The sequence below is a fragment of the Micromys minutus genome (assembly GCF_963924665.1).
Source record: "Micromys minutus genome assembly, chromosome: 23".
NCBI classification, from domain to species: domain Eukaryota; kingdom Metazoa; phylum Chordata; class Mammalia; order Rodentia; family Muridae; genus Micromys; species Micromys minutus.
In genome coordinates, this window is record NC_137958.1 from 41,943,353 (window position 1) to 41,961,628 (window position 18,276).

An 18,276-nucleotide genomic window follows, 5' to 3' on the forward strand; every position below is an offset into this window, starting at 1 on the left:
TTAGCAATTGTAAAGCTGCTTCTGGAAGAACACTGCCATTCCATCTGCCTGTGTTATCAACAGCGAGCTGTGCCAGACTCTGACTTAAAGTAGAAGCATGCTCCCATTGCAAGCCAATATTATAGTCTATCACACGGCTGCAAAGACACCTATAACTGACTTAATACTCTGAGAAAGAAGGTAAAAATTTTCCCAGGGTTTCTTCTTCTTCTTCTTCTCTTTAGAGTAGGCAGTAATATTCAACAAGTTAATAAACACACAATGGTTACGTCAAAACCTTGAACATTGGTTAATGTGTCCTTATTTATCAATGGTAATAAAACATCTACTGATGCCACATCAAGTTTGTAAAACTATTATATCCTGGCTTAGAAATATGAATTGTGAGAAATGCACCTTCTAAATGTAAGTATAACACACATACAAATATATATGTACACATATATAGTTCATATATAAAATATATATTATTGTCAATCATAAAAATTATACACAAAATCATATATTACATAGCATAAATAATATATGTATTAAATAAAATACATACACGTATATAATATATACATACACATATGCACAAAATATATACATATGTATACATATGAATTATATATGCAAATATAAAAATATTTCAGCAAACTAGGGGAAAATCTTACAAATTCTAAAAGCACAAAACATTGTTTCAACATACTTTTACAAGGGTTATTACTATTTTAACAATAAAAATGTCATCTCTATTTACCACTGATTTATAAGCATTATTTAGACAGCATATTTAAAAGCAATTAATACAGTGCTTGAAAGGCAGCAAATGTTAAGATGAATGCTTCCTTTAAAAACAGCGAGTCTGATAAGGTGAGTCAGTGGAAAAAGGCCCTGCCTGTGCAGGCCTAGGGGACCCAGGAAATGACCAAGTGTTTGCACAGCACAGGAACTACAAGCTGTGAAAAAAATGCCTACGAGGTTTGAAAAAGTGTTTGCCTGCTGAGTGTTTAAATTAACAATATTTAAGAAAAAACATAATTGTGGTGTCTTAGACCATTATTTTTAAAAATTACTTTCAAGTTGCTAATTTTTTGCCATTAATCCCAAAGAAAGAAAGAAAAAAATAGAGAAAGTAATTAAAGAATGAAGTAGGTTTCTTTAAACCAACATGGAAACCGTATGAAATGTTAAATTTATGTTTTTGAAAAAAAAACTATAGAAGAAATGTATGCAGAATACAGAGAACACAGAGTTAATACTAAAATAGTCATTATTGTAAAAACAAAATCAGAGGATGTTAATTTCTCCTTGTAGACATGGTAAGTTAAATAGTTTGTACCAAAGTTATGGTTAGACCTAAAATGGCTGTATTTAAAAAATTAAAATTTCTCAGAAGCAAAGATAGCAAGGAATCGCCGAACAGAAACCCAGAAAGCAAATATCAGTGATAACATTCATAATTGCTTTTGCTTGAGGATCCTTCCCAGTTCACAGAAGTCAATGGGAAAATGGCTTTGAATATTATAATTAAGTTAACAGTCCTACCTAGTAAAGGGCTTGATAAATCATACTTAAGACAAATTAAGCTGGCACTCAAGGGATGGTATCTTCTAGGTTGAAAAACAAATCTTCGTGTTCATACTTCCAAAATGGTCCAGGGAAGTTCAAAATCTAAATTTAAGATGCTATGATTCCAGAACTGATAATATCCCAAGCACCTTTCCAAATAAGTAAACTTTTACTGACATATGATTGAATGCCTCATATTATTCCCACAGTAAGTTTTAAAATCTAAAGACTGGCAACTTGGTCATTAAGAAGAGGTATGAGAAATGTTACCAAAGGAAAAAACACAAAGCTCATATAATGGTACTGATTGATGTAGGTGGCATACTTACATTTTAAAGAAGTTTTGACTTAAGAGTTTGAAATATTTTCAGGGAATAATAAGTTATAAAAACTGGCACAACAATTTTAAAAGGAGACCAGGAAGGTAAATGAAATTAACCCCCCCATTTTAGCAATGGACTGATGGTAGATGAGCTTTGGTGAACACACAATGTGTTCATGTGCACAAGCACGTGGCAAGGATACAGTCTCTCCTTTCACCATGCGGGTTCCTGGAGCAGTCATTGGGTTTGCAGAGCAAGCACTTCTATCCGCTCAGCCATTTCATCAGCTCCAGATTTGAACACTTATTTATTTACTTACATGGACATTCAGCAGCAGGAGCAGCAGCAAAACCACTAGAGCAGTTAAGACTTGTGCTGTATCTGATCCTGGTGACACACACCTTTACTACCAGCAAAACAGAGGCCCTGTGACACTGACACTAGCCTGATCCGCATCGGAAGTTCTACCAACCAGGGCTATGTGACAAAACCCTGTCTCAAGAAAACTCTGGGTGTTAAATGTTTACTTTTAAGTGGTAAAACTTTCAGTTTTTAGATAAAAATTAAAAGGCCCACTATAAAAAGGCTAAGTTATACTTGTTTTGATGTTTAGCTTCTGTGTAAGAGAACTGTTGGGACACTTTCTCCCATGTCAACTGACCAGGTGAGTGAAGAATGCCATCACAACTCAGAGCAACAAACATGGAGGATGCCAACTTTGGAAACAGAATTCATGGAAGTATGAGCAAGGCAACCTCTAACAGGGACAGTCCAGGTTCCTACGTACCCTCTTCTGGTGGCTAGAATATATGTGGAAGCAGAGAGTCTAGCAGACCTTGAAGGTAGAACACGTCACTCTCACGTCACCCACAAGAGTTATACACCAACAACTTGATTTGAAATTTATCGAACAATACAAAAGTATTTTTTCTAAATAGTCTAAAAAAATGAATCCAGACAAACAGGAGGGAAGAAAAGAGGGAGGGAGAGAGGAAGGAAAGGAAAAAGAAAAGGCGGGAGGAAAACGTACAATGGCTACAAATAGTGGCTACAGGAGAGAAAGGTGAAAGCAAACACAAAGGCTTGGTGGTAGCGACACTCAGCCACACACAAAGCAGTCGCTGCAGGAGTACAAACTGCAGCCACAGGCACCACATACAATCTCCTCAGTGGGTAGGTGACACATAGGTGCACCAGTCAGTGCTACCCAAAGGAAGCATCCAAGGCTCTCCTGTACACTTAGGCAGGCCGGGGTGGAGAAAGACGCAGCGCGGCCAGCAATGCTCTTACCACCCATGCCCCTGAGCTTGGTCTTAAAATGCTTTAAATTGCACTCTTCAAAGTCAGCAAAGAACGTGATAGAAATTTAATACATATTTTGCCCTTTCAATTTCTAAGTCAATCAATTTTGTTTTATTATATTAGTTATTTTTATCAGTGCATTAATTTCTGTTGAGCTAACTACCAGCCCCCAAGGCCTGGTTGCTCCCAGGAGAGTCTACATACACTCTAAGTGACACTATGTGACCTTGCCCAAGTTATCCCTGATTGGTGAATGAAGATATGATGGGGAGGAAAAGGGGGAGGGTGGAGGTAGCAATCACAGGGAAGTGAGTTATGAATACATGGCAATGAGGGATGGCCAAGTGCAGTTAGGAGCAGCCCCAAGGGAACATAACAAGCTATAACTCAAAGTTATTGATGGGGAAGTAGATTCTAATAGCACAGAGTGTTGATATCTGCCTAGCTCTAGTGTTGACTAAGGCTTATTATAATAATAAAACTTGTGTGTCTTTTATCTGGGAACTGAATGGTCAAAGGCAGGACAAAATCCCCCAATTGAGATTAAATATTTTCTACAACAAGTTTCTTTGCTATTGCAGTAGTAAAACAAATGACTAAAGAACTAACTCACTGAGGACGGGTTAAATTGGCTTATGGCTCCATAGGATGAAAGTCTGCCATGGCAAGGAAGAGTGGCAATAAGCAGCGGGCATGGGGACTAGAGCTGAAGCTAGTCGCAGACTGTTGAACTGCCCAAACCAGAGAGCGAGCTAATGGAATGGCCCCAGTCTTTAACCTTTCAATGCCCACTCTTACTTCCTCTAATAAACCCTCCACAGGCAATGCCACCAATTGGAAACTAAGTACTCAAATGCTCAAGACTATGGTGGCACTTATGATTCAAACAACCACACTCACAATACAAAAGGTTCATGATTCTTTTAAAAACTATTATGAAAATATTCATAGGATGGAATATCAAGTAATAAATCACTGGCATATACAACACAGAAATTAATATTATCTTTGGTGAAAGAAATTAGCATACAAAATATTGTATAATTCTGTTTATATAACATTTATATGATAAAATGATTATAGGTGTAGAAACCAGTAGCAGATGACACATTAGCTACTAAAAGAAGTTAATTTAACAGGAAAGGGTACAAGTCAACTTTATGGAAGAATAGAAATGTTCTGATTTACAGCGTGGCTAACACAAATATATATTTCTTCAATCAGTCAAGTACACACAAAAATGTAAATAATTTACTGGATATAAATGTTACATAATTTAAAAAATTACAGAAATTTCATGGTACCATTCCAAAAGACTTCTAGCAAATAAAAATGTAGGAAATTCAACATTTCTCCTAATTTTTATGCTTTCTACTTTTTAAAAGCAAAACTAGCCAAAGAAATTTATTCAAAACATTCTTTATTTCAAAAGTCTACAAACTCTTAAAATCTTCTAATAAATGAGCAAATTCCTCATTTTCTTCAGCCCTCCCTTCATTTTATAAAACTCTGCATTTTGAGATGGCTCATAGGACGTAGATGCACCCAAGTCACTCCAGACTTCAGAGTTCAGTCTTAGCTCACAGCCTGACCCATAGGCTTGGATGGTTTATTATTATTATTATTATTATTATTAATTCATTAAAGAAGACTATAGATCTCACTTTTTGTTTAAAGAAACTCTTTCTAGAAAACCAGCAGTTGGGTAATTATTTAGCTTTTACAAAATTAGTCATTTTATAAGCTTTATGTATAACTCTTCTATTGTTCTAAGAAGTAATTTTTATGAGCAAAAGAACTGCTTGTCAAAAGATTTGTCATCTGACTGAAAGTAAATTCATCTAAATGTTTGTTTTTCTCTATGACATCTGAATAATTTCTTGATGTATTTGTCTCTGGTATATTTTGTATATATTACATGAAACTACAACTTCTGATATTCAAATAGGTTTCAATTTTTTCCATTGTTAATAATTTACCTATCTAGTTCCCTCCATATCTCACTGTATTATCCTGTGTTTTGGGACTGTTTTCCTTTTACATGACATTTCAGGTCTATCCCATATACCTGAAAGATGATATCTAGTTCTTAAAAAGGCAGACTAAAAGAGACCAAGACACCTCTTTTATTGTGCTTAAACTAATAACGGCAGTACCGGACACAGCTTTCACCTCTTACTGTTGGTACAGTCTTTCTGTAAGTGGTATAGGCTCGACCTTGAACTCATAAAGTCCCTGCTTCAAAGTCCTGTAAGCTAAGACTGACAGGGATGTACTGCCATGTCCTGACTACTACCTGCAATAGCTTGTGAAAGAGCAGAAGAAAAACTGAAGAACACACAGAAGATGGGCGCACTGAATCCAGAGAGGCAAATCTTATTCAGACCTTTTCCACAGGTACAAATCTAAATATGCAGCATCCATGAATTTGATTCAACTACATGTCCTAATCATTTGTTTCAGTTTCAAGATACAACCAGATCTAAAAATGTACACTTTGAGTTATATTCTAAAAATAAAAATATTCCTATGAAGTGGTATGCTGAATATTTGCAGATGGTTTTAATATCTACTCTTTTAATCTTTAATTTTTTATTACTTTTATTTTTTTACAGTCCCGTCATTACCACACGCCCTACCACAGTTCCTCATCCCATTCCTCCTCCCCCATCTCCAAGAGGATGTCCCTACTGAACCCCAACATGATTATCTATGACCTTATAAACACTAGATTGGTTTTTTTTAAACATTAATATTGCTTATATTTAGGGGTTAGAAGTCCTTTGCTTGGAGGGGGTATCCTATGAATTATAGGATATTTTACTGAGCATCCCTTACTTCTAGCTACTAAATGCTAATAGTATCTTTGAGAAAAGTAGCTTTAGAGACTGCTAAGGGGGGCATGGAGAGCAAAACAGACCATGCATGAGAGCCCTCCAAATCCGTAAGATCTTGTTTACTTTAGTAAAGATCTGGAGATGCCATGGAAGTACTTCCCAAGGCTGCTACCTTCGTCTCCTAGGGAGCAAACTAAATTAGGAAGAACACTTCAGAGTTCAGCACAATTGTTACATTTGCGGCAATAAATAGTAACTATTTGCCATAACAATTGATGAATGATTCTATTAATACTAGGCATTTATTTTATGTGTACTAATTCCTACTTTATTTTTAAGATTAGCTAAAACAAAAAGAGAGATTTAGTAGGAAGATTGACTAGAAAAATAAAACCAGGGAAGAAGTCAACTAAAAACAATTTTAAACAATCTATTTTTATTATTAATGACTTTCTATGTATATATATATGTATATATATATATATATATATATGGGTCATTTACTGTTTATATATAGTACTATCCCATATATGCAATCACCTGACCAACTGATAAAGTTGTAGAAAAAGAGAAATACTTTTATGTATTTTCTTAGCATTTGTATAAATAAAACCTAGTTCTTTTAAGAAATACTTATTTAGTTGCTTTTAGTTATGTGCACATGTATTGTGTGTGGGAGTGTGGCTGTGAGTGCAAGTGCCTACAAAGTCCATAAAAGAACGTTTGAGTCACCGGAAGTAAAGATACAGGCTGCTCTGAGTTTTGGGGACTGACCTTGAGTCATCCAAAAGGGCAGTACATACATCTCTTAACTGCCAAGTCATCTTGCCAGACCCAAATTCTTAACTTTCACATGGAGAGAAGAACCTGAGAAACTTTACTACTATGTTGTCACTCAACACCAAATCCTTGTGAGATTATGAATCACAGTTGTTTCTTTGAAATTTCAAATTTACCAAAGTTTACCCTCATGCTATCTTCTTTTAATAATCATATACAATGAAACGGTGATGTTATGATACATTTTCATTTATTGTTTGACCAAGTAAACAATGTTACTGATCTTTAAAAATTCATTTTATCAAATGTATAACAGGTTGATAGAGTATTTTAAACAGAGAAGGTCTTACCTACAAGCAACATTTGGATCTGCATTTCGTGAAAGTAGTAACTCTACACACTTCAAGACTTGTTCCTCTGAGCCACGAGCAGAACAAGCAGTTATCAAAATGGTTAACTTGTCTGTATGAGTGGAAAAGCAAAGAGATCCCCCACATTAGGAAGCGCCTCTAATTGCCTTCTTTATTATCCTGAGCTGAGCGTGTACTGAATTCTAAAATTCTCAATCTCTTCCCATCTCTGTCATTCCCAGCACAACACACCATCTTGGCAAAGGGTCTTTTGTACCTCTAAATTATATGTTCAATTTATATTGTAACTTTGTCACCTATTGGCATTTCTTCAAGAGACTAGAAATTGGTTTGGCACAATGAATTCAGATATCCACACTGCATGCATGTGAAGCTTTCATAGGTCAAAACTGACTTGCTGGTTCTCTCCTGGATTCCAGGGATTAAACTCACATAAGCAGGCATGGCTTGGCAACAAGTACTTTTGCCTACTGAGCCATCTTTCTGGTCCCTCTACCCCCTTGTGTGTTCTTTTTTGTTTGGTTGGATTTTTTTCTGGGGGTGGGGGTGAACTTTTTTGGTCATTTTTACTCTGTGAATTAACCCTGTTTTGTAAAAGTTGTGGAAATCAGTACTGACTAATTAAAGACAAAACAAACCAACCACACACACACACACACACACACACACACACACAAACTTTTCAAGTATCAGGAAGATAAACAAGTAGATCACAGCCATGTGTTTCACTGATGGCTCAATACAGATAATCCACAATTATCCTAGACCCAGTTTTATCACTACCAGTGTTACCACCATGATGCCTTAATATTTTGTTATTTATAGACATGGAACTAATAACAGGCCTCACTACCGAAAGGGAATCTTGTAGACTCAGAGAAATTTGTGTAGCGGCTGTGAAAATACAACATGCTTTATAAACACAAGTGATTCTCTGATTTTAAGTAAAAGAGCAAACTATCATTTTTTTGAACAGAGTATTTTATATATTTTCAAAACTCTCCTTCATAAATAAGGCTTTTATTAAGTGATGTTTTCAAACGACAAAATAAAATCCAAAGCCTAAGCATGCAACTAAGAGATGAATGTCTGTAATATATATAGAACATTGTAATAATAGTTTTATAAGTATTTCATGTACATTACAAATGTGAAAATTCATTCTGAAACAAAACTTATACTTCAGAGATGAAATGAACTCAAATGTCTATTAGAAACATCTTCATGAAGTATCGTCACTTCTTCAATGTAATAAAATAGATTTACAGAAATACCCTGGCCTTTTAGAAAGAAACAGTATTAAGTGGAAGTTGTTGATTAACAAAAACCCAGAGCTTTAATAAACCATCTATGAAAAACTTTCATATCACTGTTTTCAAGTATACAAAGCAAGTTTCAAATAGTTTTTCATGACATTACTGGCTTTCTGCTATTGCTTTCAGTGACCTTTCCTTTAAAAACAAAAACACCATCTAGCATATTATTTAAAAGTACACATTAATATAACCTATAAGAACGATAAAAAAATTGAGGTTGCAAATCTATTTTCTTGAAGAGGTAGTTTTTTAAAAACATGTATTTTTAATTTGAGTTTTCATAGCTATATAGCTAATATGTTTTTTTCTAAAAAATTTTTTACTTGGTATAACTGTTGCTTAGACATCAAAGAATCAGAGTAAACGGAGTTTAATTTTCTCAAACCTCTTACCTTTATCAAAGCTTGCATTAGCACCTCTGTCCAAAAGGAAGCGAACCAGCTCTGCATTGGCCACACTGGCGGCATACATCAGAGGGGTCCATCCATAGCGGAAGCTGGAGTCTACACTAATTCCTGTTGACACAGAGAACATTTGTTTTAAATACTTATTTTCTTAATTGTGTGTATAATTATATTATGTATAATTTTATATATTATATATTTATAATTTATGTATAGTTATATGTAAAATTAAAAACATATGTTTGAATGTATGTGCACCACTGGTGTGCAGAACAGCGAGGGGGCATCAAAATTCTAGGAACTGCAATGGAGTTATGGAAGGTTTTCAGCTACCATATAGGTGTCTCATCAAGGTTTCTTCGTAAGAAAGGCTTCTAAAACTGTATGTATTGGTATTAATAAAATTTGCTGCCTTCGGTTTCATGGTGGTACTATGTTCAATGAGACCCAATGTAATCACTATTTACCACATAATAAACACAGTACCTGTAATATAAGAATTTTCTATGCTAGTATTTTCTATGGTTGGATTGGGGAAGTTTTTGTGGAGGTGATATGTCTTTCCAGTGACAATATTATCCCTAGGAAATATCACACATCTCTGGTTTCAAATGCCACATATGCCTCCAAGATATCCTTAACTTCTTACCAACATGCAATTTAACCCACAGATAACTGATAAAGCACGAAACTGAAAGTCATGACAGATCATAAAGCTGTTGAGAAACACACTCTTCACTTTGTAATCCAAGGTTCCATATTATCATGTATCTAAATTATAAACACAAAACACTACAGTTGAGAACCAGACAGATGGCAAGGGAACCAACAGGAAGCTAGAAGTATACAATACAAAAATAAAACCGAGAACACCAAAAAAAAAAAAAAAAAAAAAAAAAAGAGGAATTGAAAAGAAAACAAAAGGCAATTCTGTAATATAAAATAACTTTAAGGTGTGATTAAAAATAACAGGCAGACAACTACCATTAAATTTTACTTTAGAAAAATGAGGAACAAGCAGTGAGCTAGATTAAGGAGAGGTATGAAATGTCAGGGCTTGAATATAAAATAAAGCTTAAATTAGTAGCTATTTAGATGGGACAGAGCAAAAGAGAAGGATTAAAAAGTTAGGAGCACTGGCTACTTTTTCCTAGAACCTACCTGGTTTGATTCCCAGCATCATATGACCGCTCACAACCACCTTGAGCTCCAGTTCTATGTGACACCTTTTTCTAGCCTCTGCTATACAGACATGCAGACAGAAAAAACATTCACACACTTGGTAGATACAGACATAGATATGTAGATTTAACAATGTGACAGACACAGATAGTAACTGTCAAGAAAGGACAACAATAAAAATCTTCAAACCATTAATGCTACAAATCCCTTCAATAATTAGGAACTTTCTCAAAAATTCTGGCCTAGCAATATAAGACAAATAAACAGAAAAAAGGGGCTAACTGAGGATGAAGAAGAACAGATGCTGTGTTACAAGGTCAAAGATACAATGAGAGAATGAACCTAAACCCATGAAGTTCACACACACCACTTCCTTTAAGGATATCAAGAGTAAAGTGGTAATTCTCATCCACACTTGCAGACCAAAGAGGTTGGAGGGACGGCTCAGCAGTTAAGAGCACTGACTGTTTCTCCAGGAGACCTGGGTTTAATTCTCAGCACCTTTATGGTAATCCATAACTGCAGCTGCTGACATGTAGACAGGCAAAACATCTATACACACAAAATTAAAAATTAATAAAAAATACTAATTTCAGGAAAGAAAAGAGAATGCTTTTCTGTTTCAAAGAAATTGTATAGTTTAAAAGCATTGGCTTTAGTGTTTTATAGTTATGGATTTTCATGGTCTCTGGCTGCAGCATTCTCCTTAGAAATGTATGTCATGTCACTGAGGAAATGCTCTGAAGGGCTGACACCTTTCTCACTGAAGCACTGAGACTGAGCACTATACAAGCACATTTCTCACTGTCTCCGCTAAACTCTCATGATGTATAGTGCAGTTTCTGGGGAAATGCAGTACTGAGTCATATGCTTGAGCTTCTGTTTGTCTTTTTTAACAATTGTTCCTCTATAAGTTGATATGATAATCAGAAAATGAGTTTAGAATAACAACCGTATCTTCATTTCTTTGGCACTTGTTAGCAAAACTGTGACCAAAGACAGAAATAAAAAGCATGGCAAAAGAGAAGTAAATATTGAATGCTGGTACAAAAATTCTCACTGATTATCACCTCTAACTTTTATGTTGGAGAAGCAAAAGACATTTCTACCTATACATTTTTGTTGATTTTTTAAAATGAGCTTTAAGAAGTATTGTAATTACAGAAATTTCAAATGGCTTACGTAGCAGTTGGCTCTTTACAAGAGGCTGAAAACCTCTCATTTGCCCACCAATTACACTAACCCTTGTACATCATGTTCCCCCACAACTCTCAACATTCCAAGTCTCACTATTCTGAGAACAAATTCTCTTCTCTGAAACAAACGTCCGCCTACTGTACCCCAACTATCACTGTGCTCACTACATGTCCATATCCAGTCCTCAAATTTCCTTATGTAGCTCCTACTGCTGTCAAGTGAATGTCAGAGTCCAGCATCTGTTCACAAAGCAAGTTACAAAAATAACACCCAAGACTGACATATTCCTTAGCATCTTAAGCTAATATCGACATAAACCTTATTCTAAGCCTTTACTTACATGTCTTAAAATTTTAATTTCAATATCCTTAAATATAATGCTGCTATTCCTTTTAAAGAGGGGAAAGCTGAAACCCACAAAAGTTTGATAGCTTATTTAATATTATAGAGCCATCAAATATCATGGTTAGTAATCAAATCCTGTTTTGAAATGATGTATTTTCATTAAATTCTATTTCGTATCTGCCACAGAAGAAAAAGAGTTTTCCACAACCTCATATTCGTGTGTGTGTGTGTGTGTGTGTATTTTGTTATCTCGTAGCTGTTTAAAATTTGTTAGTCCTTGGATAATTTCAACGATTAGGATCAACGATTAAATTTATGTGAGTATATAATTTAAAAATAAATTTTACATTATAGAAAAGCATTATGGGACTCTGGATAAAACTGTATTTTACATAAAGGAACTGATGCTTTGAAAGCTTAAATAATAGTCCCTAGGAATCGCATCTAGTAGGCCATGAAAGTAGAATATCCAGATACTCAGATATTCAACTCTGGCCTTACTCCATCCAAACAATGCAGAAGGAAACAGAACCTGAAAGACTTAAGAAGCATATTATAGCAAAGTAAATATTTCAAAAGGGATGATTAAAGTGGGGGTAAGATTAGTCAGAGGTAGGCTTCTTAAGGGTTCAAGAACCAATGGACAGTAATTAGACTCATTCCAAATGAGAGGGTAAATAAAGAAAAACAAGGTTAGGAAGACAAAAGGCCAACTAAGGCATGGGTAACACAACAGATATGTAAACACTAATTAGGAGAAAAAGCACAAACTTGAAAAAAATACGGAGCTCTAATAAACCTAATCAAGGGTTCACGTGACAGGATTTCCTAACTCTCACCAGAGTCCAGGAGTTCCTTCACTAAGGAAATATCTCCGGTGGTCAGTGCTTTCTTAAACGTTTCATTCTTCTCTTCCACGGGTAAAGTCCTTTTTAATTTCTAAAAGGGCAGAAAGTTAAATTTCTCGTTAATGTATATTTTCGCTTACAACGCAGCAGGAAATAACAATGCTTAAAAAACAAAACAAGAACCCCAAAACCATAGGGTTATTTTGCTTTGGCCAGCAAATGAAATACCCGATGAAAACGTATCTAAAATTATCTTTAAAGGGAATAGGCAACGATGAGCCAAATCCAGGTGAAGCGAAGTCTGCGGCCTAAAGGATGCAACTGATGAAAACCTGCAGTTGGTAAACAAGGGAGCATTTTGCTGGTTTGCTTGGTAACCGGAAATCCACACAATCCAAAGCTTTGGGGGAGCAAAGTTGGGGATCCGGCCACGAGGGGAAAAGCTGGGTTCACATGTCTGGGCCTAGCTCCCGAAAAACACGGGAGCCCCCAAGCGGGTGCAGTCCAGAAGTTGCCTTTTCCACTACCTGAGAGGACCGGTCGAGATACCCAATATCCCAGCCGTCATCCTCACTATCGCTGCTCTCGCCTCCACCAGCCACTGCAAAGCCTCTCAGCGTGCCTGCCGCCATGGCCCCAAGCTGTTCTTCCTGCGCCTGCGCACTACCAAAGCCAGAGCGTGACCTCGCGCAAGCGCTCTGGGCCTCTGGCGCAGGCGCAGAGCTGCGCACAGCCACTTTTTTTCTTCCTCCCACAGAAACCGTGCTGTGAGGGAGCTGGCGGTTTCACACCGGAACCTGGAACCTGATGGCCTCACGCCTCACGAAGGCCACCATTTTATTCTGCTCCTCTACGGTACTTGCAACTCCTTTCAGAGACTTTGTTTCACAACAACAACAACAAAAGACAATAGCTTTCCAGAAGCTGCCAAAAGACTTACCTCATCCTAACTTCCTTTCTTTGACTTCCATGTGACCAGCGGTCTCTCAGCTTAGAGTCAGAAACCCAACTCTCATAACACTCTCCTCATAGATGCCCCAGGACAAAAAGTCGCTCATGAGAGGAGAATATCGAAGAGAGAATCAGAGACTGTGAAAGATCACAACGATCCAGATATCCAGAGAACAAGCAACTTCAGGTGAAAGCAGACAAAGGTCAGACCTACTTTTCTATATTATATTGATAGAATGCTGACAACACACCTATTATCTTAGATACCACACACACAAAATAGTTGATTGGTTACAAATATAGAATATTTATCCCAATGACTTAAATGCAAACTAGACTTTCCAGTTCCAGTCTTTCTTGATTTTTTTTTTTCTTGAACAGTGGTTGAGACCACTGGTGGTGGGGGTGGGGAGTTAAGTAACCTCTTCACACAGGTCACCAAGACCATCAGAAAACAAATAAATATGTCATGACTCATAACAGTAAAATTGCAGTTATAAAGTAGCAACGAAATAAGTTTATTGTTAGGAATTACAGCATAGGAACTGTATTAAAGGGTTGCAGCATTAGGTTGAGAACCACTGAGCACTCCCTTGAAGGCTTTTTGTTTGTTTGGTTGGTTTTTTGTAAGAAATCATTTCAGCGATTCTCAAAGATATTAGGTAGGTTAGTTTAGGGGAGGAAGACTAGTCTATCTAAATGTATTCAGTAAATATGGGCCATTGAGTATAGGGTGACACACACTGTGTGTGTGTGTGTGTGTGTGTGTGTGTGTGTGTGTGTGTTTTAGAAGTTTGTCTTACTCTGCAGCATAGGCTTACTGTAAATTCTGGCTTCTCTTACCTTGATCTACAGTCACCTGTTTAAAGTCACATAAGAACATCATACCCACCTCAAAGTCACACACTACCATGGACAGCTACAGTCCAGAACTAGGCTTTAGAGGACACAGCATTAAAGACAAGCCATGGTACCTAATGGAGACCACATTTTAATCAGGAGAGAGAATATATACAACTAAACAAGACTGTTGAAGATTGTAAGTGCCCCAAAGCAAATGAATACGTGTGCTTAATTTCTGAAATCAAATCATTTAGACTCTTTACTGGTAGAATTATTAGTTGTAGCTGTGTGCCCTTTAATGATTTGTTTAGCCTCTTTCTCCCTTTGCCTGAAGTGCCCACCACCACCACACTTTGCAGAGGTGCTTTTTCTCTGTGTCTGCTGCACATGACTGTTTCCTAACCCCCAGCCTTTCTTCAACTGCTGGTTCTGTCTACAGAGCTTGAGATTTCTCTGCAGATACCCATTGTGCTTCAGACGACACCCCCCCCCCCACTGCCTTTTAATCCTTTAACTAACAGAGAAAACAAGATTGATGAAGATCCCTAAACTGTATCAAATGAACAAAAACAGAAGCCTGAAGCTGGAGGTTTGTGAAGAGATTGTATGATGGGTGTGCCTTTGTGGGCCACAATATTGGATTTTACTTCACCACTAAATGAACGCTACAGTATTTTTAAGGTATTGAAAGATTGTGTGTGTGTGTGTGTGTGTGTGTGTGTGTGTGTGTGTATAATAAATGTTTTATCCCTTTTACAGAGGTTTTTTTGTTTAAGCACTTGACTACTTTTGTTATTTAGTAAGATGGTAGGAAATTGCAGGATAAATATGAAGATATAGTGAATAGCCCTAAATTAATTAAAAACCAAATGTCCAAGGGAAGCATTAAAATAGATGGATGAATGTTTAAGAAGGAGCTCAAGAAAGCTTATCTTATACACAATTGGAAATTATTTATGTACAACTTGTTTGAAAGACTTTGGGATTTATCTAACAAGAGAATTTGTAAATATAGGTCATATTATTGTAAAACTTATATGAAAAAGCAAATAAACTAGAATACTTAACAAGCCTTCACTGGACTAAGGGCCTTTCCTCCCACTGAGGCGCCCTATAAGGCCTTCCTCTGCTACATATGCAGCTGGAGGTATGGGTCTATTCATGTGTACTCTTTGATTGGTGGTTTGGTCCCTGTGAGCTTTGGGGGTGGGAGTTGATACTTTTGTTCTTCCTGTGGGATTGTAAACTCCTTCACCTCCTTCATTCCTTTTTCTAACTCCTCCATTGGGGACCTAGGTTTCAGTCCAATTGTTAGATTCGAGGGGTGGGAGTTGATACTTTTGTTCTTCCTGTGGGATTGTAAACTCCTTCACCTCCTTCATTCCTTTTTCTAACTCCTCCATTGGGGACCTAGGTTTCAGTCCAATTGTTAGATTCGAACATCTGCCTCTGTATTTGTCAGGCTCTGATAAAGCCAGGAGACAGTTACATCAGGCTCCTGAAAGCATGCACTTCTTGGCCTACTCAGTATTGTCTGGGTTTGGTGACTGTATATGGGATGGATCACCAAGTAAGGCAGTCTCTAGATGGCCTTTCCTTCAGTCTCTGCTCCACACTTTGTCTCCGTATTTCCTCCTGTGAATATTTTCTTCCCCCCTTCTAAGAAGAACCAAAACATCTACATTTTGGTGTTTCTTCTTCTTGGGCTTCATAAAGTCTGTGAATTATATCTTGGATATTCTGAAATTTTGGGCTAATATCCACTTGTCAGTGAGTGCATACCGTGAGTGTTCTTTTATGCCTGGGTTACCTCACTCAGGATGATATTTTATAGTTCCATCCATTTACCTAAGAACTTCATAAATCATTGTTTTTAATAACTGGGTAGTACTCCATTGTGTAAATGTGCCATATTTTCTGTATCTATTCCTCTTTTGAAGGACATCTAGGTTCTTTCCAGCTTCTGGCTATTATAAATAAGGTTGCTATGAACATAATGGAGCACATGTCCTTGTTATATGTTGGAGCATCTTTTGGATATATGCCCAGGTGTGGTATAATTGGGTCCTCATTTTCTGAGGAACCGCCAGACTGATTTCCAGAGTGGTTGTACCAGCTTGCAATCCCACCAACAATGAAGAAATGTTCCTCTTCCTGCACATCCTTGCCAGCATCTGCTGTTACTTGAGTTTTTGATCTTAGTCATTCTGATTAGTGTGAGGTAGAATCTCAGGATTGTTTTGATTTGCATTTCCCTGATATCTAAGGATGTTGAGCATTTCTTTAGGTGCTTCCTGGTCATTTGATATTCCTCAGTTGAGAATTCTTCGTTTATCTCTGTACCCCAATTTTATAGGATTATTTGACTCTCTTGAGTCTAACTTTTTGAGATCTTTGTATATATTGGATATTAGCTCTCTGTCAGATGTAGGATTGGTAAAGATCTTTTCCCAATCTGTTGGTTGCCATTTTGTCCTATTGACAGTTCCCCTTGCCTTACATAAGCTTTGCAATTTTATGAGGTCGCATTTGTAGATTCTTGATATTAGAGCATAAGCTATTGGTGTTCTGTTCAGGAAAATTTTCCCTGTACCCATGTTTCTAGGTTCTTCCCTACTTTCTCTTCTACTAGTTTCAGTGTATCTGGTTTTATGTGGAGGTCTTTGATTTACTTGGACTTGAGCTTTGCACAAGGTGATAAGAATGGAATGATTTGCATTCTTCTGCATTCTGGCCATGAGTTGAACCAGCACCATTTGTTAAACATGCTGCCCCCCCACACACACTGGATGTTTTTTGCTCTCTTGTCAAAGATCAAGTGACCATACGTATGTGGGCTGGTTCTTTGCGCTTTTTATTTTTAGCCTGTGGTATCCAGTAGGTTTTTTAAAAATCGTACTGGCATGTGGATCAAATGCTCAGGCCATCTGCCACCAGGAACAGTGGAGATCCAGGGACACAGGCCTGGTGAGTCTGCACTGCGCATAGCCAGGGCTCAGATAAGTCTGGGTCGAGTGCCCAGAAAGTGTGTCCCCCACCCCCAATTGGTTCAGGGGAGCAGGAACTCTGCCTTAGCAACTTGGTTACTACCCAGAGGGCCTGTGAATGCAGAACAAACGTTCAGGCCACTGCTACCTTGAACAGCAGGGATCCAGGGACACAGTTCAGGTACACAGGAGAGAAGGGAACCATCAGTGACAACGAGATTAAGTATAATCACAGACAAGATGGCAAGATGAAAGCGAAAGACTTAGCCAATGGAAACCAAGACAACCTGGCAATACCAGTACCCAGCTCTCACATCACAGCAAACAACTGAATGCCAAACACTCCAGAAAAAGAAGACTCAGACCCGAAATCATTCCTCAAGATGAGGACAGAGATCCTTAAACAAGAACGGGAGGAAAAGCATAAAGAAATAGAAGCTTTTAAAGAGGAAGCAAGAAAAACACTCAAAGAAATCAAAGAACTAGAAGAAAACAGAATCAAAGAGATGAAGGATTTTAAGAAGGAAATGAAAATGTAAGTAGCAACAATAAAAAAAAAAAAAAAAAAAAAAAAAAAAAAAAAAAAAAAAACACTAAAAGAGACTTCTGCTTCCTGGAGGAAGAAAACCTAAAAAAGAAATCAGTAGTCACAGATGCAAGCATCTCCAACAAACTACAAAAGATGGAAGAGAGAATCTCAGGGGCCGAAGACAACATGGAAAACATAGACAAAACAGTCAGAGAAGATACAAAAGCCAAAAAGCTCCTAAACCAAAATGTCCAGGAGATCCAGGACACAATAAGAAGACCAAACCTAAGGATAATAGAAATAGAAGAGGGCAAAGAATATCAAACTAAGAGGCACAGTAAATATCTTCAACAAAATGGTAGAAGAAAACTTTCCTACCCTTAAGAATGAGATGACCATGAACATAAAAGAAGCCTACAGAACTCCAAATAGAGTGGACCAGAAAAGAAATTCCTCCCGACACATAAGAGTCAAAACGCCAAGTCCCCAAAGCAAAGAAAGAATACT

The 18,276-nt window shown here is 37.1% G+C and overlaps 1 protein-coding gene across 2 annotated transcripts in view; it reads right to left on the bottom strand.

Moving 5' to 3' along the window:
- The window catches only part of ASZ1 (ankyrin repeat, SAM and basic leucine zipper domain containing 1), a gene marked incomplete at both ends in the record, with an annotated part of 40,744 nt that extends 27,653 nt beyond the window's left edge, over positions 1–13,091 (bottom strand). For both annotated transcript variants that reach the window (XM_080936103.1, XM_080936104.1), the window contains 4 exons: positions 7,147–7,258; positions 8,876–8,998; positions 12,451–12,550; positions 12,987–13,091. In XM_080936103.1, the coding sequence (XP_080792229.1) occupies positions 7,147–7,258; positions 8,876–8,998; positions 12,451–12,550; positions 12,987–13,091 (440 nt within the window). The remainder of the gene's footprint in view (positions 1–7,146; positions 7,259–8,875; positions 8,999–12,450; positions 12,551–12,986) is intronic.
- Positions 13,092–18,276: the final 5,185 nt, after the last annotated feature.